Genomic DNA, 23,507 nt, shown 5'->3' on the forward strand with positions numbered 1-23,507 from the left:
CCCTTTGTCTAAGTGTAAAATGCCCAACTTTGTGGGCCGGCGAGTGTGGCCATTTTCTCTCATGCGTACTCACAAACTGGGCTGACGTCAAATCAAAATTTGTGCATCGCTGCCATCTACTGGCACTTGTGCATCAATAAAATTGGTACCCGGCTGGAAATTCACAGTGGAGCAGAAACAGATTCTCCCGTGGCCATCACCATATGTTGAGCAACTTTCATATTCTAAAAGTCTAACTGAGTGAGCATATTTCTGTATATTTTGCTGCACGGTCTTCTTGAGCATACAGAGGGGATCATGTTGCATCTATTAAAAAGTGCAAGTGAAGGAGGTCTTTTTGATGAAAGTGGGTTTCCACATGTATATTTAATACAATGGTCTGTTGAGGCCTGTTCGAGTGCGGTTTCTAATGAGGACTGACATTTCGAAAACAGGCTGGGCCACCAGTCGCCTCCTCAGGTGCACAAAACAGTCGGAGCAGGGAGCAGACCTATTTTTCATCCTCCGTATTTGTCATGACTCACTGACATCTCTTTCCATACTGTATACTTTTTGAGATACTGTATATGTGTGTGCAAGAACATCTATTTTTTTTTCCTACTTGATACAGTATACTCTCTCCGGTGATAAGCAAGAAGCACCTCGGCAATTCACATTTCTTTATCACTGTACAAAGTAGTAGTTTTCATCATGATTATTACTCAGCTTCCCTTACTCCCCAAAAAACTGAAATCAGGCTTTGACTGGTGGATTATTTTCAGTGTCATGTAAACGCTATTATCCTTTGGTTAGGTTAAGTCTGTTTGTATTGACTTTGTACTTTAGTGGCTTTTGGTGTGAGTTAATTTTATTTTAAATAGATGATAGACATTGAGATTCTTGTCTTTGTTTAAAAAAAAAAAAAAAAGGCACACAGCTAATGTTTTAAACTTTTTTTTTTTATTTACTGTTATATATTACAAATATTCAGGTTATTAACAATCACAAAATAATCAACATTTTTTCCATTTGCTCCATGGGCTATACAGCTAATTCACAAAATAAACCTGAGACCGTGAAATAAAATACTTACAGCAGGAACAGATTGCTACATGGTAGCCATAAGAAAAAAGACCCAAAACAACCCAGTTTTCAACCCAGTACCTTTTTTTCATCCAATGAAAATATGACTGTACTGCTTTTACCAGAAAATATACAAAGTATTCTAGCTTGTCATAAAAATATCAGTTGAAATACCAGCCACTCATCTTTCCATGGGCATATATAAATGTAACATTCTCAATATGATTTAGCATCAAATGACGTCATAGTGCCATCATTTCCCCATTTGGTCTTTTTTTGCTGTGTTCCAGAAAACTCTGTGGTCAGCGATTTCCAACCTCTGAAGACAAACGCATTAAACGCCACCTGAAGCCAGAACAAAGTTTGGACAATTCATAGATCACTGATGATGCCAACAGTTATGAGACTGGAATTATTTCAGTGCGCATTACTGCATTTCCAATAGCAAGTTAAACAATATCAAAGTCCACGAGAGTCATGGATTGTTCCATTTTGGAGCTTGTAGACTGAATGCTCATGAAGCTCTTATCGAGGCCATGGCCATGTTTTCTTTTGTTTACCGTAGACTGGAACGCTTTGAAGTTGGACGCTAGAATTTTTAAGTGTGATATTTCTACTTCCCAGCTGAATGGAATGCAGAATTACACTCACAGATAAAGACACAAACTTCATACGCAATCAGTCAGGTGTGCTCATAAAGAATTGCTATACAACACGTTTGTGATGAACCATTTCTGTCCAGTGCATTTCTGCAGAGTCAGTTGGTAACCAAACTCATTGTCACTGTTTGCTACAAGTTCCAGGCATCTCCTTGATTTCTTGTTCTGAATGGATCCTCCCTAAAAACATAAAAACATATTGATTAGAATTGTTCTGGCTCCACAAGAACATTATTATTATTATTATTATTATTATTATTATTATTATTATTTTACACACAGCTGTATATTAATTATTGAGACTGTATCTTCTTGTATATTCTTTTTAGCAATGCAGTTTTTCAAGCTTCTTATGTATGGGCTGGTTTGGAGACAATCACAAGAAGGAGTCATGCCATATCATCTATGATAAAATTCTTAATCTGTTAGTGTGAACATGCAAATTAGGTCCCACTATTTGGGATCTTAGTAAATTAGGTCCTTAGTTTTGTTATCTAAAGCACCTGAGTGAAGAGCCAGTGTAGTTTCATGCGTTTGGCTGTGGCGTAGCCGCACTCGATGAGTCGTGGTCTGCTGTTCACATCCACCAGGCACTTGTTGTCGTCATCGTCAACCGTAGGACTGAGGAGACCCAACAGGAGCTGCTGAGTACTGGTGTAGTACACATTCTGTAAGAACATAACAACTGGGTTTCGATGTCTGAGGCGACAGAGAGGGAAGACGGTGGAAGGATCACGCAGGGTGGAGCCTAATTCTAAACATCCATCCATCCATCCATCCATCCATCCATCCATCCATCCATCCATCCATCCATCCATCCATCCATCCATCCATCCTCACAAGGATTCCTAAAATGTATTTTCAATGTATTAATTGTCAATGGATTGTAAAACTGGCGGCACGGTAGTCGAGTGGTTAGCACGTCCTCTTCCCAGTTCTGAGGTCTCCGGTTCGAGTCCAGGCTCGGACCTTCCTGGGTGGAGTTTGCATGTTCTCCCTGTGCCCGCATGGGTCTTCTCCGGGTACTCTGGTCTCTTCCCACATTCCAAAGACATGCATGGCAGGTTAATTGGGCGCTCCGAATTGTCCCTAGGTGTGCGTGTGAGTGTGGATGGTTGTTCGTCTCTGTGTGCCCTGCGATTGGTTGGCAACCAGTCCAGGGTGTCCCCCGCCTACTGCCCAGAGCCAGCTGAGATAGGCGCCAGCAGCCCCCGCGACCCTTGTGAGGAATAAGCGGTCAAGAAAATGGATGGATGGATGGATTGTAAAACTGGATCACCTTTGGAAGAATCAAAACTATTTGATTTGATTTAAAGACACTGCTGACTGGAGGAATACGAAGACACATACAACACACACACACACGATGGCTTCGAGTGAGCATAAATATTTAATTCTTACAAACGTCCTTTTTTTTCCCAAGGGAATCGGCTTTCCTTTATTTAACTGGGATACTGATCATTTGAGAATTTACTGGGGAAATAATCTCCGTTCAAAAAGAAAAAAGGCTTTGCATTTAAATATGAGAGCGGGTTTGATGATTTGCAATGCGCTCATGTTGACACTGGATTTTAAATCTGTGCTGCACATACAGAGAATACATTACATTCTATCATTACCATACATGCGTTTTCTTGGTGTTCCAGACTCCACAAACTGATCAGCTGACCGAGCATAGTAATTTTAAGTACTTTTAAGTCTTTTTAGTACTGTGAGTGTGCTGAATTGACTCGTAAAGACATAAAGCATAATGGTGGATACCAAGGATATTGAATAAATGTTCAAACAGCTTTCCATAAGAGCGCAAAAATGATCAGATACCATTTTGTTGTGCTTTAATTATTTGCATGCCACGGCGGCTGAAAAGTAGATTATACATCATAATTGAGGCCTGGAGCAAAAATACAATGTTTCTTGCACACTTTTATAATTACAGATTTAGAACAATGAAAACAAAAATGATGCATTTAGTTACCATTTGTGAAAAAGTGCCAGAGTAGTTAAGACCCAAAAAGTGTCACAGCAAGGTTAAAACAATCTGCTCAGACAAAGAAGGATGAAGAGATCAATAGCAGCTTGATGAGGCTGGCTTACACAGATGAGAATAAAGCTGTGCTAACATTTGAGGACATTTAGAGTCGCTGTTATTTAGGCTGACCTATCCTGAACAAACAGTCCAATTAGGTTTGAAACTTGTGAGGCAACAGCCACGCGACATGCTTTGAAAGGCAGCTGTGGCTGTTTAACCCCTGGGCGTTATCTTATTTTGAAATGACTTGGTCAGAACCATAAAAAAGCCCAAAACGGGTCACAATAATGCCTAACGGTTAAATGAGAACGTCGCTCTAACCTGTGGTGTCATTCCGTGACAGAGGTACATGATGGGAACGTTGTCATTGTCGGGCCCCTGATCCAGACACACGTCGTTCTTCAGAGAGTTCTTCAGCTGTAAGACACATGCATGCACACATAAATTAGTGAATAGGGCGAGTATCAGTAAAGTCAGTAAAATTGTGCTAAAGAGAGGTGGGTTGAGGAGCCAAAAATTATACTCGAGTACTATTAGTTTAGTATAATATGATTCATAAAAGTAAAAAGTAGGTCTGAACAATTACGTTAGTAAGCAGCCAGTGAAAAAAACTGCTCAAGTATTGTGTAACTGGTGAGTACGAACATCAAATAGGCAAAAATGTTAAATGTGAACATACAAGAGGACATTTTCTAAGTAAATACACAAAACTGAAAAATGTGAGTCATAATGTTGGAATATGGATTTCCTTTTTGCTTCATAAAAATGCTAATTTCGCAGCATTACCTATGCTCTTGTCATACAGTTATTAGAGCATGCTCTGGCTGATTGGTGCGCCACAAGGAGCTCCGAGAATGGTGCTTTGAGAGTGCCGAGTGAGCGGCGGTGGAACACTGCCAGGGATGATTCCACTCCCCACCGGCTCTGTAGACGTTTACTTTATGTGCTAATCAGTAAAGCCACAGGCAGCACAAGGTCTTTGTGAGAGCTTAAATGTAAACCTTTCAAGTTTCGTGGGGTAAAAAAAAAGCAAAAAAAAAGCAATGTTTGCGTCACCTGTGGAGACAAACTTGTAAAATTTGACAACTGATGGATGACGTTCAAGTAATCGTGGATTAACAATTGTAAGTTTAAAATCATTCAGGAGTCATAATCGATTGGCCTATTTTTTTTCAAAAACAGCTTAGTTCTTAAATCTTGCTTATTTTACAAAGAAGATTGTGGTATTGAGACATATCGCTGCTGTCGGGCAAAAACCCTGTATGTCCAAAAATGGTAACAATTTCTTCTTTTTTGTCTTTACTTTTTTTTTTTTTTTTTAATTACATAATTCCATGGTAACAATGTGTCCCTGCATTTTTTTTTTGCACTTACTACTAACCAATTTCGCCAATTTATCATATGTTAAAATTGTATGTTGAAATGTTTGTTTGTCACAATGCTGTCCGAAAGGAAAAATGAACAAATAAATCAAATCAAATCAAATCAAATCAAATTTAATGTGACAAAGCTTGAAAACAAATCAACAAACTATCTGAGAAGTGTTGTAAAGCTCCGCCTTGTCTTCATTTTGCGGAAGCTGTGCAGAATTAAGGCGCCTCAAGAACGAAAAATGTCGATGTTATTTAGGTAGACAACCCGTTTTGCTACAAGAAATCACTGCAATGCTTCAGTGCAGAACGAACTGGTCATAAAGGTAAGTGTACGCAGATTCATTTTTGGCTATTACATTGCTTGGTCAGTCGTAGACTTTGATGCGGAGGGCAGCCGCCTGTGACATATTCAATTATTTGTACCATTATAATAAATAATGTAATACTCAATTAGCAATTTTAGTGCAGTTAATTAGCGATTGAACAGGATTTGGGGGTAATGTTATACAAGGAGCATATTGTACAGTATAATACCAACTTGAATGATGCGTGTTCTTTTTTTTTTTCTTTTTCTTTAATTTCCTGAAAGGTAGTGATTTTGGACATGCAAAAATTCTACCCAATAGCAATATATATTTTTTTTAATACAGACAAAAAAACAACAACAACCTGAAAGCCAACTAATCAAGAAAATGAATGCAAACAGACAATGTGTCGTGGGTTTTATTTTAGTGTGCTGCTGTAGTGACTCGTCAAACCAATGCCACTGATAATATAGTATAATGAGGTCTACAGACATGAATGAATGTAATAGTGTTGGCCTGATTCCTTGCTTTCCAGCTGCCGTTTGTCAGTTTGTACAGGACAAATCACCCATACAACAGGGGGCCATAATAGTGCAGTCTGACTGTCACTGTGCATTAGGGAGCTTCTCAGATGAGATGTGGGAGGAAAGGGACATTCCAGCTTGGGCCAGTACAAACAGTGCCAGCATATGCCTAGGTAGCTGTGTGTGTTCTCCTGATTAATATAATTCTGCTGCAAAGGCCTCCAGTTGGATTAGCATTATCTACAGTTTAAACTAGAATGACATAGCTGACCTCCGCCAAGGTTGAATAGTCAACAAAAGCAGCTTCTTAGTTCTTATTAGGGTCAAACCCATATGAATTATTTATTTATTTATTTTTTAAGGCAGATGCTGATTCCGATATTTGTTCTTGTTTTGTTACCTTACTCTTTACTGCACAACCGATATTTATATTTATGTACAGCACTTTGTATACAGCAATGCACGTTCTTAAAGCGCTTTATAAATAAAGTTGAGTTGAGATACCAATTAATTAATAAATTCAAAATTAGAACCAAATAGGGTCATTGCTATATGCTACTGGAGCCTAGTTCTTTTGTTAGGAGGAAGCTTCCTGGTTGACAGAGCTGCTACATGCTGATACAAATAGCCAGCCACTGCCTGATCTTAAGCCAAGTATATATGGTTGGGCTGCATCATGAAGGGCCTCTGGTGTAAAAACTGTGCCAACAAATATTGCAAGTGTCTGTGGTGACACCTGGTGGGACGAAAAGTTGCAGCAACAAAAGACAAAATAATCTGTCTACTTTTGATTCTTATGTGGAGGAGAATGTTCCATTGTGACTTGAACTGTGAACATTTTAAAATAACATTTCAGAAATTATGGTAAAACGATTGTGTAGTTTATTTGTCTGTTTTAATGAGCAGGCTGATTGTATTTCAGGGAGGTTGACATAAGACAATAAGAAGGTATTATTACTAGGGATGAAACAATAAGGGCAATATCGTGATACCGTGATATTAAAAACTGCCACAATAACGTCGTCCTCATGTTCACAATATTTAAAAGGAACACATCTGTTAAAAAAAGTCAGGTTGATTTTCATTTGTGCAGTTCTAGCACCCCCTAGTGGCTAATTTTTTAGTGCAATTTAATTTTCATTATTGATGTTTTTGCCCTTCTATGTTTAAAGTGATACTTGACACATTGAACAATTTTCAGCAGTGAAAAGTTAATATATTGTCCAGAATGAATTTGATAGCTTCATTATTTTTCATGTACAATTAATACCTTTCAAAAGTATTTTTTCTACTTGCTGTCGACTGATGATGACATCACCTGTTTTCTGGGTTTGGTCAGTAAACTGAGCCATGATTGGTCATTACTTCTTCAGCACAGGTGATGTCATCATCAGTTGACAGCAGTGCCTCAATAATAATAATAATAATAATAATAATAATAATAATAATAATAATAATAATAAATATCGCCAACCTCCCCACAATGTCGTGATAATTATTATATCGTGAGCTTCATATCGTGATAATATCGTATCGTGATGTTTGGTTATCGTTACGTCCCTAATTATTACTGATGCAGAGGTAATGACTCAGCCAAACAGCTGAAAGAGAAAATATTATTGAGATAGACCGATATGCTTTTTTCAGGGCCGATACCGATTCCGATTATCGGTAGTCAAGGAGGCAGATAACCGATATTTGAAGCCGATATTCATTTGCAGTAAAAGTTAAAATGTTGGCACCAAATTTTGGAATAATGCAAACCCTAACCGTTCTTTACAATGGATTCTCACACTGCACTTTTCATTTTACATCCTTCTATCTGCAATAAGACGTTGGTGGCGGGGGGAGTTAAATGTGGGGGCCAATGTGACATTACCTTTTATAGCATTTGGGATACTTGTAGTTTTATTCTATAAATGTTATATTTTTATATTTTGAAGTAATAGGAGGAACCCTGTCATTCAAAATGTGCATCAGCTGTGGCATTACTTATTACTACAGCAAAAAAAAAAAAAAAAAATTCCATGAGAAAAACTATTCATCCCTGAACACCATACAGTTCTTGTAGACCTTATTATGATTATTGTTATTGTTACCATATAGACAGTTTTGATAAGCTGAGGATCTTAAATCGAGAACAGCAATATCATGCTACTCCTCTCTACAAGAGAACTGTCAAAAGACACTTTATCATGTAGTTTACTGCCACTTAGGATGCCCCAATCAACGCAGAAAAAGGTAGAGTAAAATAACTTGGTTATAATAATAGTAAGAATAACTTGGTTAAAAAGACATTGTTGCGGTGGACCGCTGCCAGTTTCTGCTGTTTAATGTGTTTTACACTTATAGACACGTGTGTGTATATGGGCACACTATTCTCTCACTACTGTACTGTACTGTATCACTTAATGGCACAGATGTACTTGTCTAAATAATAACTGGGCTGCAACATTGCTAATTCACATTAACAAGCACTATCTTAGCTGTCCACAATGAATAGTTACTAACACACGAGAAAGTTATACAACACACCAAACATGAGCTCATTATTCAAAGTATGATGCACGTAACGAAATTACATCACTGAACATTAATTGCAGCCGTGTACGGCCGTAGATGTTACATATTAGTGGCATCCATTGAGAGGATAATGTCCCAAATGACGGCAGACATGACATGAAAAGAGAGACAAAACGAGCAAATAAGCACACTATACTTTAGTGCACTTCTCTACTAATGCCTAACATACGGAAGAGAACACGTTCGTGTAGTTAAACGGTGTTTGAGACACTTAATTTGTTACGGAGCGGACTTTAACGAGGTGCACAACGAGCTGTCAATCAAATCGACGTCGAAGCTTAAGGCACACAATGGCAACCCAGATAGCAAAAGATGTTTATTCAACGTTGAATTAGGGTTAAAATGGATGATTTTTGGTTACGGTTGAAGATTGATTGGTCAATCAACATTGATTCAACAGCATTATGTTAACATTGAAGTTTGTGTTTAAAAGATAACATTGAATCAACGTTGTATTTTGGTTGAATTAAAACGTTTGAAAGGTCAATGTTTAATTAACGTTGAATCTATGTTTGCCCTTCTCGTTTTTTTTTTCCTTCAGCTGAGAAATTGACTAGGAGAGGGGGAGGGGAAGTATTCTGGGGACAGGTGTGTGGGTGGGGGGTGTTAGAGTCTTTAAACATTTATAATAAATATAAAACATAAAGCTAACTACTTTGCGGATTTCATTTATTGCGGGTATTTTTTGGTACCTAACCCCAGCGGAAAACGAGGGAACACTGTATTTGCAAAACTTGTAAATTATTTGAATGTACTCGAAACACCTGGCATTTCCACCAAATAAACTGTACACGTTAGAGTTTCTAGTTTGTGCATTTCAGCCCAGTCATCAAAAATATGTGCCCACATCCGGCATAAGTCCGGCACAGGTGGCATTCAGTCGACACTGGCATAAGGCATGTGGGCCGAACATGGCCCAGGAGCAGCAAAGGTGGCACTGGCTTGTCTCTGGCAAACAGGATGTGGGCCAGTTGCTGTGTGACGCATCTGGCCCAGCTATCAATTTACAACTCTGGGCCACATATGTATAGCCAGTCTTGTCCCACTCTTAAATGCAGTTTCAGATTTATTTATTTTTTCTACACACATTTTTTTACACATACTTATTTGCATAACAGATGTTAAGAAGAATTTTAATACATCATCACACAGACATTTCAATATGTTTCTGGTCAAACAATCAAAGTTTGTGTGTGAATTCTGTGAACGAACTTTCATGAAGCTTCCAGAGAGAAGTTCTTCGAACGTGCGTTCACCATTTCTTTGTAGCGATTCAAGGGTAAGTATTTAATTTTCCTATGTTTTACATTTGATATTTTATGGCTTCATATTGACACAACTACTGAATTGACTTCACAGACATTGGTGTGTGCGTGCGTGCGTGTGTGGTTATCTAAATTTTCCCGTTAATAGTTTCAATGCCATAATATTTAGTTAGGTGCACTCACTGGCTGATCAGAGAAAATCTCATTTTATCTGACCAGTTTTGTTTCAACCTGCAACGCATAAACTTTAAGTCTAACAATTCTAAAATAAAAACAACTATGAATATTCATATGAAAGAGATAATTATTTACATTTAGTGGAAATCTGATTCAGAGGTAAAGCTTTTAGGGGGCAATATTGTAATGAAGCTATTTTATTGAGATGCAACTCTGCGAGTATAATCATATAAAAAGGTACCAAATTATCACTAGCACCAAATATTACATTGTTCTGGGATAATATTCAGCTTGTATTGTAAAATATGCAGAGCTTGAATTATGTATTTTTTATAGTGCTGTGTGATATGTACATTGTGTGCATAATATTATATTAAAAAAATACAAAAGAGGAATGACTTATGCGTTACACACATTTCCCAGGTTATGTTTTAAAAATCTATTATATATCTCATACAATTTTAATTTCATCGAGTTGATTTAAATATCTACTGTACTTTCTAACGTTATTGGATCGCTGTTCCACAGTACGCCACTAGATGGCGGGACATGCTACTAACCAGACTGACACACACAGTCATACACAGCGTAGAAGAAGAAGAATTTCAAATTGCCGACAGCCGTGCTAAGAGCGGGAATCCAAACGTCGACGTTCTGTGTTTCAGGTCGGTAAAAGTTACATTAAATAAAACAAATATGTATCACCATGTCCATTGTCAGTTGGGTCGCTAAGCATATTTGGTCTTTAGAGGTGGTTTTAGTGAAGAAATTGTTTCGAATGATCCTAAACGTTGAAGCTAAGTTGCTAATTCCGACGGCCTCTTAACAATGAGTTACTACAAGCCTATCTGTGTGCTATGTTGCTGATATGCTAGTAAGCTAACGAACTGCACTGAAGCGCTACAGGAGCGTTTACATGAAGAATGTATCTTTTTTTCAGTCGTTTTTAACAGGCTGGTTTAACAGTTGAAGATAGAACATTGAATAGCGTTTTCTTTTAGGTTTAGTTTTTAAAGTAAATTAAGTCCACTTGTATAGTAATGTAAGGTTTATCTGTAATTTGTTTAACTTCTGTATATAACTTAATTCATCACGAAATCTAGTCGAATCATGCTTCAGGATATTTATTTGTTGAGGGAAGTAAAATTATTTTTTAGTAATTACTAATTATTGAGCCTATAATGAACACATTTTTTTCACACTGTAATAAAACAAAGGTGTAAATGTTGTACTTTGTTGCTTTTAATATCATTTGTTGTCTGTTGATGTACAGGTTACTTGTGCTGTTTTGACGAGTCACATGGCGTACAGGTGGTGCCAGCGTCTTCGAAACCAGATGGCTAATTAGTAATTTACTACTTATTCAAACTAAGAAGGCATGTTGTACCTTGGCCAGAGCTTGGTGAACCTCTTTGGTAAGTAAACAAGTGAACAAACACTCAAAATATTCATTTCTAAGAATCTGAAGAAAGCTTAGGTGAACTACCTTTCACCACATCCAAATGTTGAAATTAGTGACAGAGAATATAACTTGGCACAGGTTTAATGGGGAAGGAGAACATGCAGAGGTCTGTCTTACCTATAAGGAGGAAGAGGGCAAAGTGCAAATTTTTTTAAGGTAATGTTGGTATGTTTTCAGAATTCATAATATAAGATAACATAATAATTAATAGAATATCGGTTGTGCTCAGGTTTCAGGCTCTGAGTGTTTCTTCAAAATGTTCTGTCCACAAAATCCATTCTGAGGAGTAGCGCAAGACAGGTAAATGATTCTGCGCACTGTACTACATGATTGTGATGATATTATTGCGGTAACACATTGCTGACTTGTACAGTAAGTTTGAAACTTACATGCTGTGTTGTTGATATTGTTTAGGTGCACAACTCACTTTTTCAAGACTACAAACACAATTACAGCTCTACAACAGGTACCTAGACCCATTGTTAATTTAACTTGTGAGTAATAATAACTACTATGATTATGAAAGAAGACAATCACATTGTGAAAAAAAATGTTGAACAGGGTCTTCTGTTTGTTTCAGGCAACCCTTTTTGCGGTGCTTGGGGACCAACCGGAAGAAAGGGAAATACTGTATTCGTAGTTGGTAAGTTTTTCAAAGGTCACTGTTGTAGAACCAAATCATCATAAATCTTAGCACACTTTTTTTATTTTATTTTTATTTTTTTACCAATTTGTAAGGCATAATTATGGAGGACCAAAACTGCCAAAATTCAAAATAAATAAATGCCTAAATAAATAAATGACTAAATAAATAAGTAAATTACTAAAAGTTAAAGTAAAAACGGATGAAAAATATACAATTCAAATATGAAATACAAATGTATTATTTTTATTTTCAGTTTTAGTCATTTAGTTATTTAGTTAGTCATCTGGGGGGTGGAGAGGGGGTGATGTATGTGAATATTGCAAAATTTAGTAAAGGTTATGTAATTTACTTAAAATAATAAGTAAAATCTTCAGGCATCGGGAGAATTCTATCAACAAAAGTTGAGTGCAAAAATTAAATTAATAATAATAATAATGTCGTCTCTCATAGATTAATCACCTGGCTGTCGTTGAAGGCACCAATTCGGACAACCCAATCAGACGGATGATGGCAACTGTGATGACAAATGCCCTGGGCTGTTAAATGAATACAACTGGGCAGGGAAGCAAGACAAGTGTTGCATTGGCAAGAAGGCATTCAAGGAGACAGTGATGCAAGACTGTATGTTTGGTGAGTTATCGCCTATGTAAACTACTTATTACAACACAGAGTTGTTTTTGAGCAGAATGTTCTGAGCTGCTTTCTTTTGTTGTGTAAAATCACTCCACCTGGGGTATGGAGTCAGAATCCTTCCAATACCCGAAACCTCGTAATAAGGGTTTGACTCTCCGAAAACATTTTTGTATAACTGAAAAATTGTTTTGAATTGTCCAAAAATATTTTTGAATGACTAAAAATTCCCAGAAAAAGCTTTAAAAAAACCACTAAGAAAAGACACATTTTAAAAGTGCGGCTCCACATAGACATTATTTATCTATTAATTAGAGAATGGTCAATTCCGAAATCAATGAAAAAACCCCAAAAAAAACATCATTGATACTTCACAAAAACAGCAATTAGTATATGTATCTTTGTCTTTTCATTAATATATTGCAGTCAAGATGGACTCCATCAGGCCAGGGCTCTACACTAACTTTTCCACTACTAGCACTGGTGCGAGTAACATTTTTGGTTGCTCGCACAGCACAGGATTTAGTCTCACCATTGTTTGTGGAGGTGCAGCATGACCTGGCTTAGGCATACGCAACTCGATATATTTGCAAAATATTTTATTGGAACACAAGGTTTGCCTGCAACAGCAGTGGCTATCAAAACAAGTCAATCATTTCTAATAAATTATGTCAACATTATTTTCTTTAGCTCAGTAAAAATCAGTATTTTTTTTTCTTCACCGCTACTCCCCTTACCTTTTCATCTTTATGCTGTCCTCGCTCCGAAGCTTCTAAATTTCACCAGCTAGACAGCGAGTTAACGACGTTCCAAATAACCAGACTTCATTTTCCTTTTGTGCTATTAATTTGAACAATGGCCTCTGACCATTACCCTCTTTAAGTCGTCGTAAAACTAGAAAATAAAATAAACAATGTACCTAACTATACACGACACACTTTCATGCTAGTAGCTAGTTACATTGCACATTCAACATTCTGTAATTGTCCTAATTAACTAAAATAAATCTACAGTGTTTTTATATTGACATCGCATGTATTTACCAACATTGTCAAATTCAACAAAAAAGTGTTACTTAATACTTACTGATAGTTACTGTAACAACAGAACAGCTTTTTTTCTAAAACAATAAATTGTATTGGATACTAACTCTCTTCTCTTTTGTAATCTTGTCTTTCAGTTGCTGCTCGACAGCTTGACCGTACACTGACTCAGCAGGACTTTGGTGTTACTGTTAAGCATTGGCTGCGTTTTGCTCATGAGCGTAACGGTGGCATCCCAAGCAATGCTAGTGCCTTGGACGCAACTGCGAACGCAAGTCAAAATTTAGTGTGTCTTTTTATGGACTGACGTACAGTCAAAGTGAAATGGTTACCGCTTTATACACTGATGTTCCTACAGTTCATTTCATGTTTATTTCATTCCTTTGTCAAGAAAAAGAATAATACAATAAAAACAAACATTATTTGAGGCAGAAACCAAACGGGTGTTATTTTCTTTGCCTCCATTCTCCCCAGAATTCAGTTACAAAGTACTGTGTTTTGATTTCTAATAAATGTTTGAATATTAAACATATTTTCTGTCCTAAGATTTTCATACATATGGGGAAGTATGGTTAAGGAAATCAACAAGCTAATAATACATCCAAGTAAGTTGTAAGACATCTGCAGAAACACTAGGTGAAAAACATACGGTAACTTTTTTTCTTCTAGTGGACTAGCCCAATATTTTTTGTTAGTTTAAAAAAGTAGTTCTATATTAATGTGCATGATAATAGTAATAATAATAATGTACATTTAGATGTAAATTCCAATGTAAATGATGATTAACTTAAAACATTTATTCCTCACATTAATTCACTATAAAAATGCATGTAGGTTCTGATTTAGAGGATAGTTGAAACGACATTGATATTGTGTGATATATGGTTACAAAGCAAACGTTGACTCAACATTTTATCAACCTTGCACTTTCTGTATAATTTAAATGTTAGAATTCAATGTAAAATCAACCAAAGATACATGTAGATTCTGATTTAGATGATGGTTGAAAAGACATTGATATTGTGTGATTTATGGTTGAAAAGCAAACGTTGACTCAACATTTTATCAACCCTGCGCTTTCTGTTTAATTTAAACGTTAGAATTCAATGTAAAATCAACCAAAGATGCATGTAGATTCTCATTTAGATTATGGTTGAAACGACATTGATATTGAGTGATATATGGTTGGAAAGCAAACGTTGACTCAACATTTTATCAACCTTGCGCTTTCTGTATAATTTAAACGTTAGATCTCAACGTAGATTCAACACTTAAGCCGAACTATATTTCAACGTTGATTCAACCACATTTTGCTATCTGGGAAACCAGTGCGACAAATAAACACAATATAAAGTAACTAAACGCTATTTAGTGTCACTGTGGCATCTGACTGCATAATAACCGCTATGCAACAAGTAGTGGACGTGACCCAGATTGCAATGTGTGCGTCACAAGAGGTAAATATAATGACATTACTCTACTCTTAACGTGGAACTAGACAATATAATAATGACAACTGTTAATATTTGGAACCTTTCTAACAAACATTATTTACTTAATTAAGTGAAAATGTGTGTGATTCCCTCCCCGAGTAGCGAATTAGCTACTGGGTGTTAGCCTACATGCTAAGCTGAACGCACCACTGTTAGCTAGCGGGGATTCAATGCAAGGCAATGCAGCTCCATTCATATAGTGCATTTAATACACAACATAATTCAATGTGTTTAGCTTATCATGGTGAAAAGTTCGGCGGAGTCTCTTTTAACTTACCTTCGAAGCATTTGTCTCGCGTTGTGTCCGTGGGTGCGTGTGTCACCGGCTACTGTGATACACGGCATACACTACTGATTGGTTCTGGCTCTTGCACGGCTAACCAATCAAATGCTGCTATGGGCGTTACGTTGCTGGAGTTGGACTCCATAAAAGACAGAGACGCTCTGGGCTGCATTCCAAGCGAAAAGACGGAGTTTTAAATGGATCGCTCATATCGGCCGTCAGATTAATAAAACAGACCGATACCGATATGTACCAATATGTCAAATATCGGCCCCGATTATCGGCCCGGCCGATTATCAGTCTATCTCTAGAAAATAATTCAAAGGTTTTTTTGTTTGTTTGTTTTTTGTTTGTTTTTTAAAATGTGGCCCACTGTATTTGTGTGTGCTTGCGCGTGTTAACAGTTTAGAGTTTAAAGTGAAGTCACCACTGTATTTTGTTTTGTCTTTTGCCAAAATGTAAGCAAGGTAAGGATCAAAAGGTGACATTTCTTACGACTCCATATGCCACGGTTTCACTATACATCCTCATCTCAGGATAGATGTTGACCAGGTACCATCTGAAGGTTTTACACTGCAGCCTCTTCCTCAGAGCCTTCCTTTCGGAAATGTCGCCAATGTCGATGCCCGAGTCCTGCATTCACACACACAAACACACAACACACATAAGCATACAAAGCAGAACATTGATTAGGTACAGTTGGCAGAATCGTAAATTACCTACACGGCCATCTGTTGCATTTGCAAATAGCCTCTATAGACAATGGACATTGCCTAGCACCTATTGTAAACCGTGCCACATCACATTTCCACACTCAGCATTATTATGGTCAATCTCATTTCATGATCAGTGATGGTTGTCTTTATGGCTCGTTCAAAAAATGCATCAAAGCACAGTGTCACTGCAGTTCTTCTGTGGTGGCCAGAAAACATCTAGAAGTGTCTCATGCTGTTGGTTTTCACTCTCTCTGAGGTAAACCAACAGTGGCATTTGCCCTGCGTGCTTAATTCTTTGGGCTGCGGATAAATTTCATGCTTAGTGAGTACGGCCCAAGTTAAATGCCTCATTATTGGCTGAATAAATTGCCTACAGATGTTCATCTATTCAACAGAATATACAGAGGTCCCTAAGGGATAATACAATTAACATAAGAAGACATAGTGTGCTGATCTAATTATTCATCAAATCCAGTTCAACAGCAGCAAAACATTTATCTGTTAAGTCTCTCTGAGGACAATCCCATCACCCGAAGACCTAAATACTGTTCAGTGAAAGCGCTAAAGTCGTAGACAATCAATCACAGGAGGCTGGATGGGTTTTTTTTTTTTTTTTGGTCCTGTTCAGTTATAATCATGCAGAAAGGTGAATCTGTATGCCTTTTTATGCTGGAACAGTTTTTCTGTGCAACAGGGAAGCTAGTAATACTCTCTCCTTGGGTGTTTTTAATCCATGAGTTTTGTTGGAAATGGAGCCTATACAGAACAATGTTTGAGAGGAGACAGACAGAGAGAAGAGTACATTTCCATTCCAGCTCAATGATCATCATGACATCTGTTCACATGATATGTATTACCAAAAAGCTAAACACATCTGTGGAGTTAGTTAGTGCATATCACGTGAAATCGGTTAGAAAATGCTGGACAAACATATATTAACTAATGCTAATTTCTAAGATGGTGAATGTGTGACATGCTTTAACGCGCAGCACATTTCTATTAACATACAAATGAACTAATTTATCAAGTTTATGGGAACATTTTGGGGAAGGCCTTTTTTATGTTCCATCATGACTGTGCTCTAGTATACAAAAGAAAGTCCATAAAGGCATCATTTGATGACTAAAACAAAGACCGTATATGCATGAATGGACAAACTTATGACTTTTTAAAATTCATGAATGAATAGATAAGTAAATTTAGGCAAACCAAGGCAAGTTTATTTGTATAGCACACTTCACGTACAAGATAATACAGAGTATAGATGAAATAAAATATTAGTACATTGCAAAAATCTTAACACCATGTAAAATAATTAAACAATTAAAATGATTAAAACCAAGCATTAGTCTAGATAAATTAAAAGATAACTTTAGTAGGTATAGGGTAAGCCATCCACGTGCCAGAAAACAACAGTTTGTTGTAGTATGCTCACTTACTGTGATAGTTTCTACCTGGCGCATGACAGTAGGGAAAAAAAAATGAACAAATTGGGAACAGCCTCACTGAGAACCTTGAAGAATCATAAGAAAATCACCTCAGTATAAATACATAAGATATGACAAATGATCAAATGTTTCAATTTGTAAGTAGTTCAAGAGTGATTCATTATGTTTCAAGAGTGAATTAATGTGCATAGATAAGTGCAGTTACCGTAACTTAAGAGTTGTATTTGTTCGGGGGCAAAACTCTGTTGAATTATGTAACAAATCAGTACAAACCATTAAAATGAATTGAAATGCCATTAATCTGCCCCCCAAAAAACACCACCATTTTTGTTTTATTTTGTGTTTTTCCATAAAGAATATTAGCACTGTTTTGTTTAAAAAGACATAATACATTATAATGAAAGATAATGTAAAAAAAAAAAAAAAAAAAAATTGTTTTATGAAATTTAGGGGCATATTCACTAAGAATGAGCTGCACCCGCAGTCTGCGCCCAGTTACCCACCTATTCACTAAGGATATTGCTCTAATCATATACCGGCGCAAACATGCCCACAAAACTGATGACAGCGTGGAGCAAATTTGCACCTGATTTACCACACATGGCAACGGATTTACGCCAAGAACATGGTTGTTATAGTAACAGTTGCGAGAACGATGACATTATCAGAAGCTGTACAGAGCAGAGAGGACAACGACGTCATTCATTCATAAAGTACAAATTATTGGTGCGATAGTTTTCTAAAAATATATTTTCAGAGGTTGGCGTGGGTGTACAGTATGCATCTGGCAGGTAAAAATGATCGTAAAATGCCGCCCCGCCATTGCCGATCAGCCCGGGTTACGTTATGTCCCCTTCTCTGTCTGTCTGTCTGCCTGTCTGTCTGTCTGTCTCTCTCTCTCTCTCTCTCTCTCTCTGAATCTCATTTGCATTGGGGTGGGTATATTTATTTAGCGTCAAATGTATGCAAATTACCAAATTTACATACATGCAAATAACACTGGCGCAGTGCAAAGGCGACGCAAACCTTTAGTGAATAGACCCCTTAGAGTCACAAGTTCACAACAACTGCAGTTTGGGGTGTGTGTGTGTGTGGGGGGTTGTCTTTAAGGGGCATGTCCTAGTGAGTCACATCACAAATATGGCTGGTTTGTCTTCACCCCCACCCCCAAATTGCAACCTTTGAGATTAGAAAATTACATTCTACTACATTGTGATGTCGATTTGAATTTGAAATGTTCAGCCTGAGTACACTGTCCAGTAGGTCTTCAGTTTACAACAACATTCCTCTTCCTGAGATGGCAGAACACACTGTGAATAACTTAATTGGATACAATTCTTAATCACAAAATATTGGTTGATACCAATGTAAAACGAGGACTCAATGTACTTTATTTTCTTGAAACAGGAAAAGAAAAAACATTACATGAGACATGTAAATGCACAGCACGTCCGCCTCCCAGTTCTGAGGACTCCGGTTCGAGTCTAGGCTCCGGCCTTCCTGGGTGGAGTTTGCATGATCTCCCCGTGCCCGCGTGGGTCTTCTCCGGGTACTCCGGTCTCCTCCCACATTCCAAAGACATGCATGGCAGGTTAATTGGGCGCTCCGAATTGTCCCTAGATGTGCGTGTGAGTGTGGATGGTTGTTCGTCTCCGTGTGCCCTGCGATTGGCTGGCAACCAGTCCAGGGTGTCCCCCGCCTACTGCCCAGAGCCAGCTGAGATAGGCGCCAGCACCCCCCGCGACCCTTGTGAGGAATAAGCGGTCAAGAAAATGGATGGATGGATGGATGGATGGATGGATGTAAATGGACAGCTTCCCGTGAATAGCGAAAATCCACCATTGAAGCCCCACCAAATGCTTGTAATTGTCTACAAATGCCACAAGATGGCGATAAAGTACTATGCATGTCAAAATGAAACTCTTCAATTAACTTCAACATACAGTACTTCTTTGACATAGATGCCACCAGATGAGCACAACAAAATCAAATAGTTTTTCAGCAAACAAGTTGTTCCAAGAAACACAAATCCACTCATAGACCAATAAGTGAATGCTAAACCACATATATGCAGGGGTTTATAGCGCATTTACTTTTTTGTCCTCCAGCGAGGTTAATTTGCACCAAAACATTTCATGGTGTGCCATGCATGTGAGTGGGCGCTTACTCACCTCCTGAGGAATGTTCCAAGCCATGTAAACATGACTCTTAAACTCATCCATCCAGACCTCGGCCACTCTGAGGGCATTGCGTCGCACGTGAGATGTCAGGTCCTCCGTGTAGGGTTTATGAGCGCGTTCGATATGGGCGATGCGGGCGCAAGGCAGAACCTCCACGCTGCCTCCACACTGCCACACCTGGTTTTGAGCAAAATATAAATAAAAAGGAAAAATAGTGTCATTAGTAAATTGTGACAGAGAGACTGTGTTGGGATACTGGAAGAGTTACAGAAAGGCAGTGATGTTGCGGACGTTCTGTATGCAGAAAGAAAGAAAAGTTGAAAGACTATCTGCAATGCGCCGCTCACAAATAACATTTCTGCAACTGTGACGTTTTATTATTGTAATGACAAGGCTATTTTGTCTGCATAGAGGAAGGGACCTCATTCATTATGCTCCAATTTGCTGGTGCTTTGTGTCTTTTCAAGTGTGAGAGCAGCTGAGGAGCCTCTTCATAGTGAGTGCAGCGCGCCACCGTTCACAAGCAATCTTTATTTTTGTCACCTCTCGAGCCTACTGCGGCCTCAACTGTCAGGAGCAAGCTCCCCAGATGCTAAATGTTCAAAAGCGGGAGGACAGAATCCATGTTGATTAAAATCCAATGACAGTAAACTATGACATAATGAAGATTGCTGGGAGGTTTGGGACTGTTTGATGACTGTGTGATTTGACATTCAACCATTAGTGATGGGCCACTACGGATAAGAATGTTGTTTTCAACACTCCAGGTGCTATTAAATGGAAGTTTAATAAAGTGTAAATAAGCACCTTTACATTGGGGGCGAACAGGTCACATCCTGCAGATGGTGAGAGGCCTACTAACAACTATTAAAGAATTTATTTCCACTGTGACATTCGAACTTACATTGGGGCCAAGTAGGGCATAAGCCAAACACATCCAGTAGTTAGAGCTGCACTGCATGTGCACGACTCATCATGCAGTTGTTGTGCCTTGAGAAATGACTGACCTGACTTCCACTTTTTTTTTTTTTTTTAAGATACAAACTGTTGTTCTGATGATGTTTTGCTTCAGTAAAAATTTGAAACACGACTTCCCAACAAGCATTAGTTTGAAAGACTGTGACCAATTATTAAAAAAAAAAAAAAAAAAAGAGCCTTGAAGCTGTTTATTGACACTCCCAGTTGAAGTTTATTGTCAAAATGAACATAAAACAAAAGCAAATGACACCTTGTGTATTTATAACACAACCATACCTTAGTTAAGTATGTTTAGCTTAATGCTAACAAACAATGCAAATGGCCATAGACAGGCTAACAAAAAAGCATTTGCATTTATCACCCATTAAGCAACGGATATCTGAATACAAAAAGGGAGCAACACATGTAGACAGTTAATAAAATAATACTCATAGACACATAACCATTATAGTCTGTGAATAATTACTTATAGACTACTGTGGCTTATAGAAAACCCATCATATCAATCATTAGTCTGTATTATACGTAACATGGACACACAACAGAAGGAGCAGAACAATTCCCATTGAGGTCAAGCAAAAAAAAAAAAAAAAGAAACATTTAATTCTTGAAATCTGACTTATTATGTCATTATTGTATGTTTTTCGGAAGTATAATATTAAAGAGTGCTATTTTTTTTTTTTTGCTTAAAAACATATTTAAAAAAATTGGCATGACATTTCCATTCTTTTCAAAAGGGGAATGATGATTTGACATACAAGTGATTTTTTTCAATTAAACTCTTGTTTCAAGGCACCACAACATATAATGTATTAATCTAAAGTGGTCACTCCATCTCTAGTTTCATCCCAATTGCATCCATACTGTTTATAATACTGTGGATCCATGTATAGTATACTAGTCATCACTTATAATGCTTCAGTTTATTATTGTTGTTTTTATTCACAGTCATCTGCTTATGTACTATTAGTATACATAGTATTGTCAAGTATTCTGTCTAAATATGGTTGGTGTATAATGGTTACTCCCACTGCTGCCAGTATAGATTATGTATCAATACATGCATATCACACATGACCTATGCTACCTACAGGACTGGACAGATTTTTGATTGTTCAGCCTTGAGTGAATTCTAATTTGAGTTCTGTGGGGTTCCGTATAATGAAGGGCAAATTGGAAGAAAACAAAGAGACAATTCAGTCGTCATCGACTTCTGTGCTTTTTTTTTTTTTGCTTTGTTTTTTGCCAATAGCTCAATTGCACATGTGATTGCAGCACATTATTCATCTTTTAAACGTCTGCATGCGCTGCATGAAGTAGAATCATTTAAAGCTTTCATATTGTGAGTCTTCTAATCAGCTCTCTGGGTGCGAATGCTACTGTTTCACAGCTCAGTCACTAACAGCACTTCATTTAGATTATAGTTTGTATAGTACCTCCTCAAAACAGGCTGTAATTTGTTGTGCTTATAGCGAAAATGTGATAAAGCTTTCAGTCAAGATGCCAAATTACTTCGGATTCCCAGGGAATGAAATGCCACACCACAATCAACATCATTCACACATAAATTTTACAGGTGATAAAGGTTAATTCAAAAGGCGGAGCACTTTAGGCTCAAGCTTTCAATCCAGATCTCAAATTCTTTCTGATTCCAAGGGAATAAAATGCTATACCAGAACAGAATTGTTATCTTTCACACAAAGATTTTATAGGCAACAAAGGTTAATTCAAATGGATGAACTTTTTCGACTCCACTTATGGTGAGATCAATAAGGAAACTTGTTGTTTTACAATTTCAGCTTGTTTCGTGCTTGTGAGATGAGAAACCAAACAACAAGCAACAGATATATGGTTGACGCCAAAGAATAACTATTTCCATCTATCCATTTTCGATACTGATTATCATTTTCAAGGTCACAAGAACCTCAGAAGACCTCGGTTGATAGGTGGGCTACTGGACTGATCACCTGTCAATCACAGGGCGACTGACACAGAGATAAGCAGCATTGCTACAGTTACCATGAAGAATAATGTTTATAAATGAAACATTTCTTCTTCATTTTCATAGACTGCTTAGATTAGATATATATTTTTCTTGTGTGCCCCTCAAATGCAGTGTTTGAGATTGTCATACATATTTCTTCTTATATAAAAATAATACTACATGAGCGCATTAATTGGTGCTCAGAAGCATGCTATAAATGTACCTGCTCATGTATTTTGGCGAGGTTCTCAAAAATAAAGCTCTCTTGTGAAAAATTCAAGCATTGATATCCTGATTTAAAAAAAAGGGCCCTTCACACACAACAAAAGTTCATGAAATAAAAAAAAATAAAAAAAACACACACGGAAGTTCATACAATTTCATCCAAAAATAACACTGGCTAGTAGGGATGTAACAATATCCAAACGTCACGATACGATAATTATCACGATATGAAGCTCACAATACGCTAATTATCACGATATTGTGGAGAGGTTGGCGATATTTAAAACAGGTCATAATGTTGTTTAAAAAAAAAAAAAAGAAAAAAACTCATACTAAAAAAAAAAGAGCACAATATTGTGCTTTTGTACATAACAGCAATGTTATGTTATTATTATGTTTTATTATTATTATGTTATTATTATGCTATGTTGTTAATGTACAC

General features: G+C 37.3%; 1 protein-coding gene and 1 long non-coding RNA gene across 2 annotated transcripts in view; one reads left to right on the forward strand and one right to left on the reverse strand.

Annotated features, from left to right (window-relative positions):
- Positions 1–941: 941 nt before the first annotated feature.
- galnt18b (UDP-N-acetyl-alpha-D-galactosamine:polypeptide N-acetylgalactosaminyltransferase 18b) overlaps positions 942–23,507 on the reverse strand; it is a 99,865-nt gene continuing 77,299 nt past the window's right edge. The window contains exons 7-11 of the mRNA XM_077518438.1: positions 19,870–20,055; positions 16,030–16,167; positions 4,072–4,167; positions 2,225–2,389; positions 942–1,901 (exon numbers count right to left, since the gene is read on the reverse strand). Of these exons, the coding sequence (XP_077374564.1) occupies positions 1,755–1,901; positions 2,225–2,389; positions 4,072–4,167; positions 16,030–16,167; positions 19,870–20,055 (732 nt within the window). The 3' untranslated portion in view covers positions 942–1,754. The remainder of the gene's footprint in view (positions 1,902–2,224; positions 2,390–4,071; positions 4,168–16,029; positions 16,168–19,869; positions 20,056–23,507) is intronic.
- LOC144017151 (uncharacterized) lies at positions 9,524–14,198 on the forward strand. The gene is made up of 8 exons (XR_013283117.1): positions 9,524–10,642; positions 11,251–11,392; positions 11,518–11,595; positions 11,669–11,739; positions 11,854–11,905; positions 12,020–12,082; positions 12,536–12,715; positions 13,896–14,198. It is a non-coding gene; the product is annotated as an uncharacterized LOC144017151 (long non-coding RNA).

This window comes from Festucalex cinctus, chromosome 4 (genome assembly GCF_051991245.1).
Source record: "Festucalex cinctus isolate MCC-2025b chromosome 4, RoL_Fcin_1.0, whole genome shotgun sequence".
Classification (NCBI taxonomy): Eukaryota; Metazoa; Chordata; class Actinopteri; order Syngnathiformes; family Syngnathidae; genus Festucalex; species Festucalex cinctus.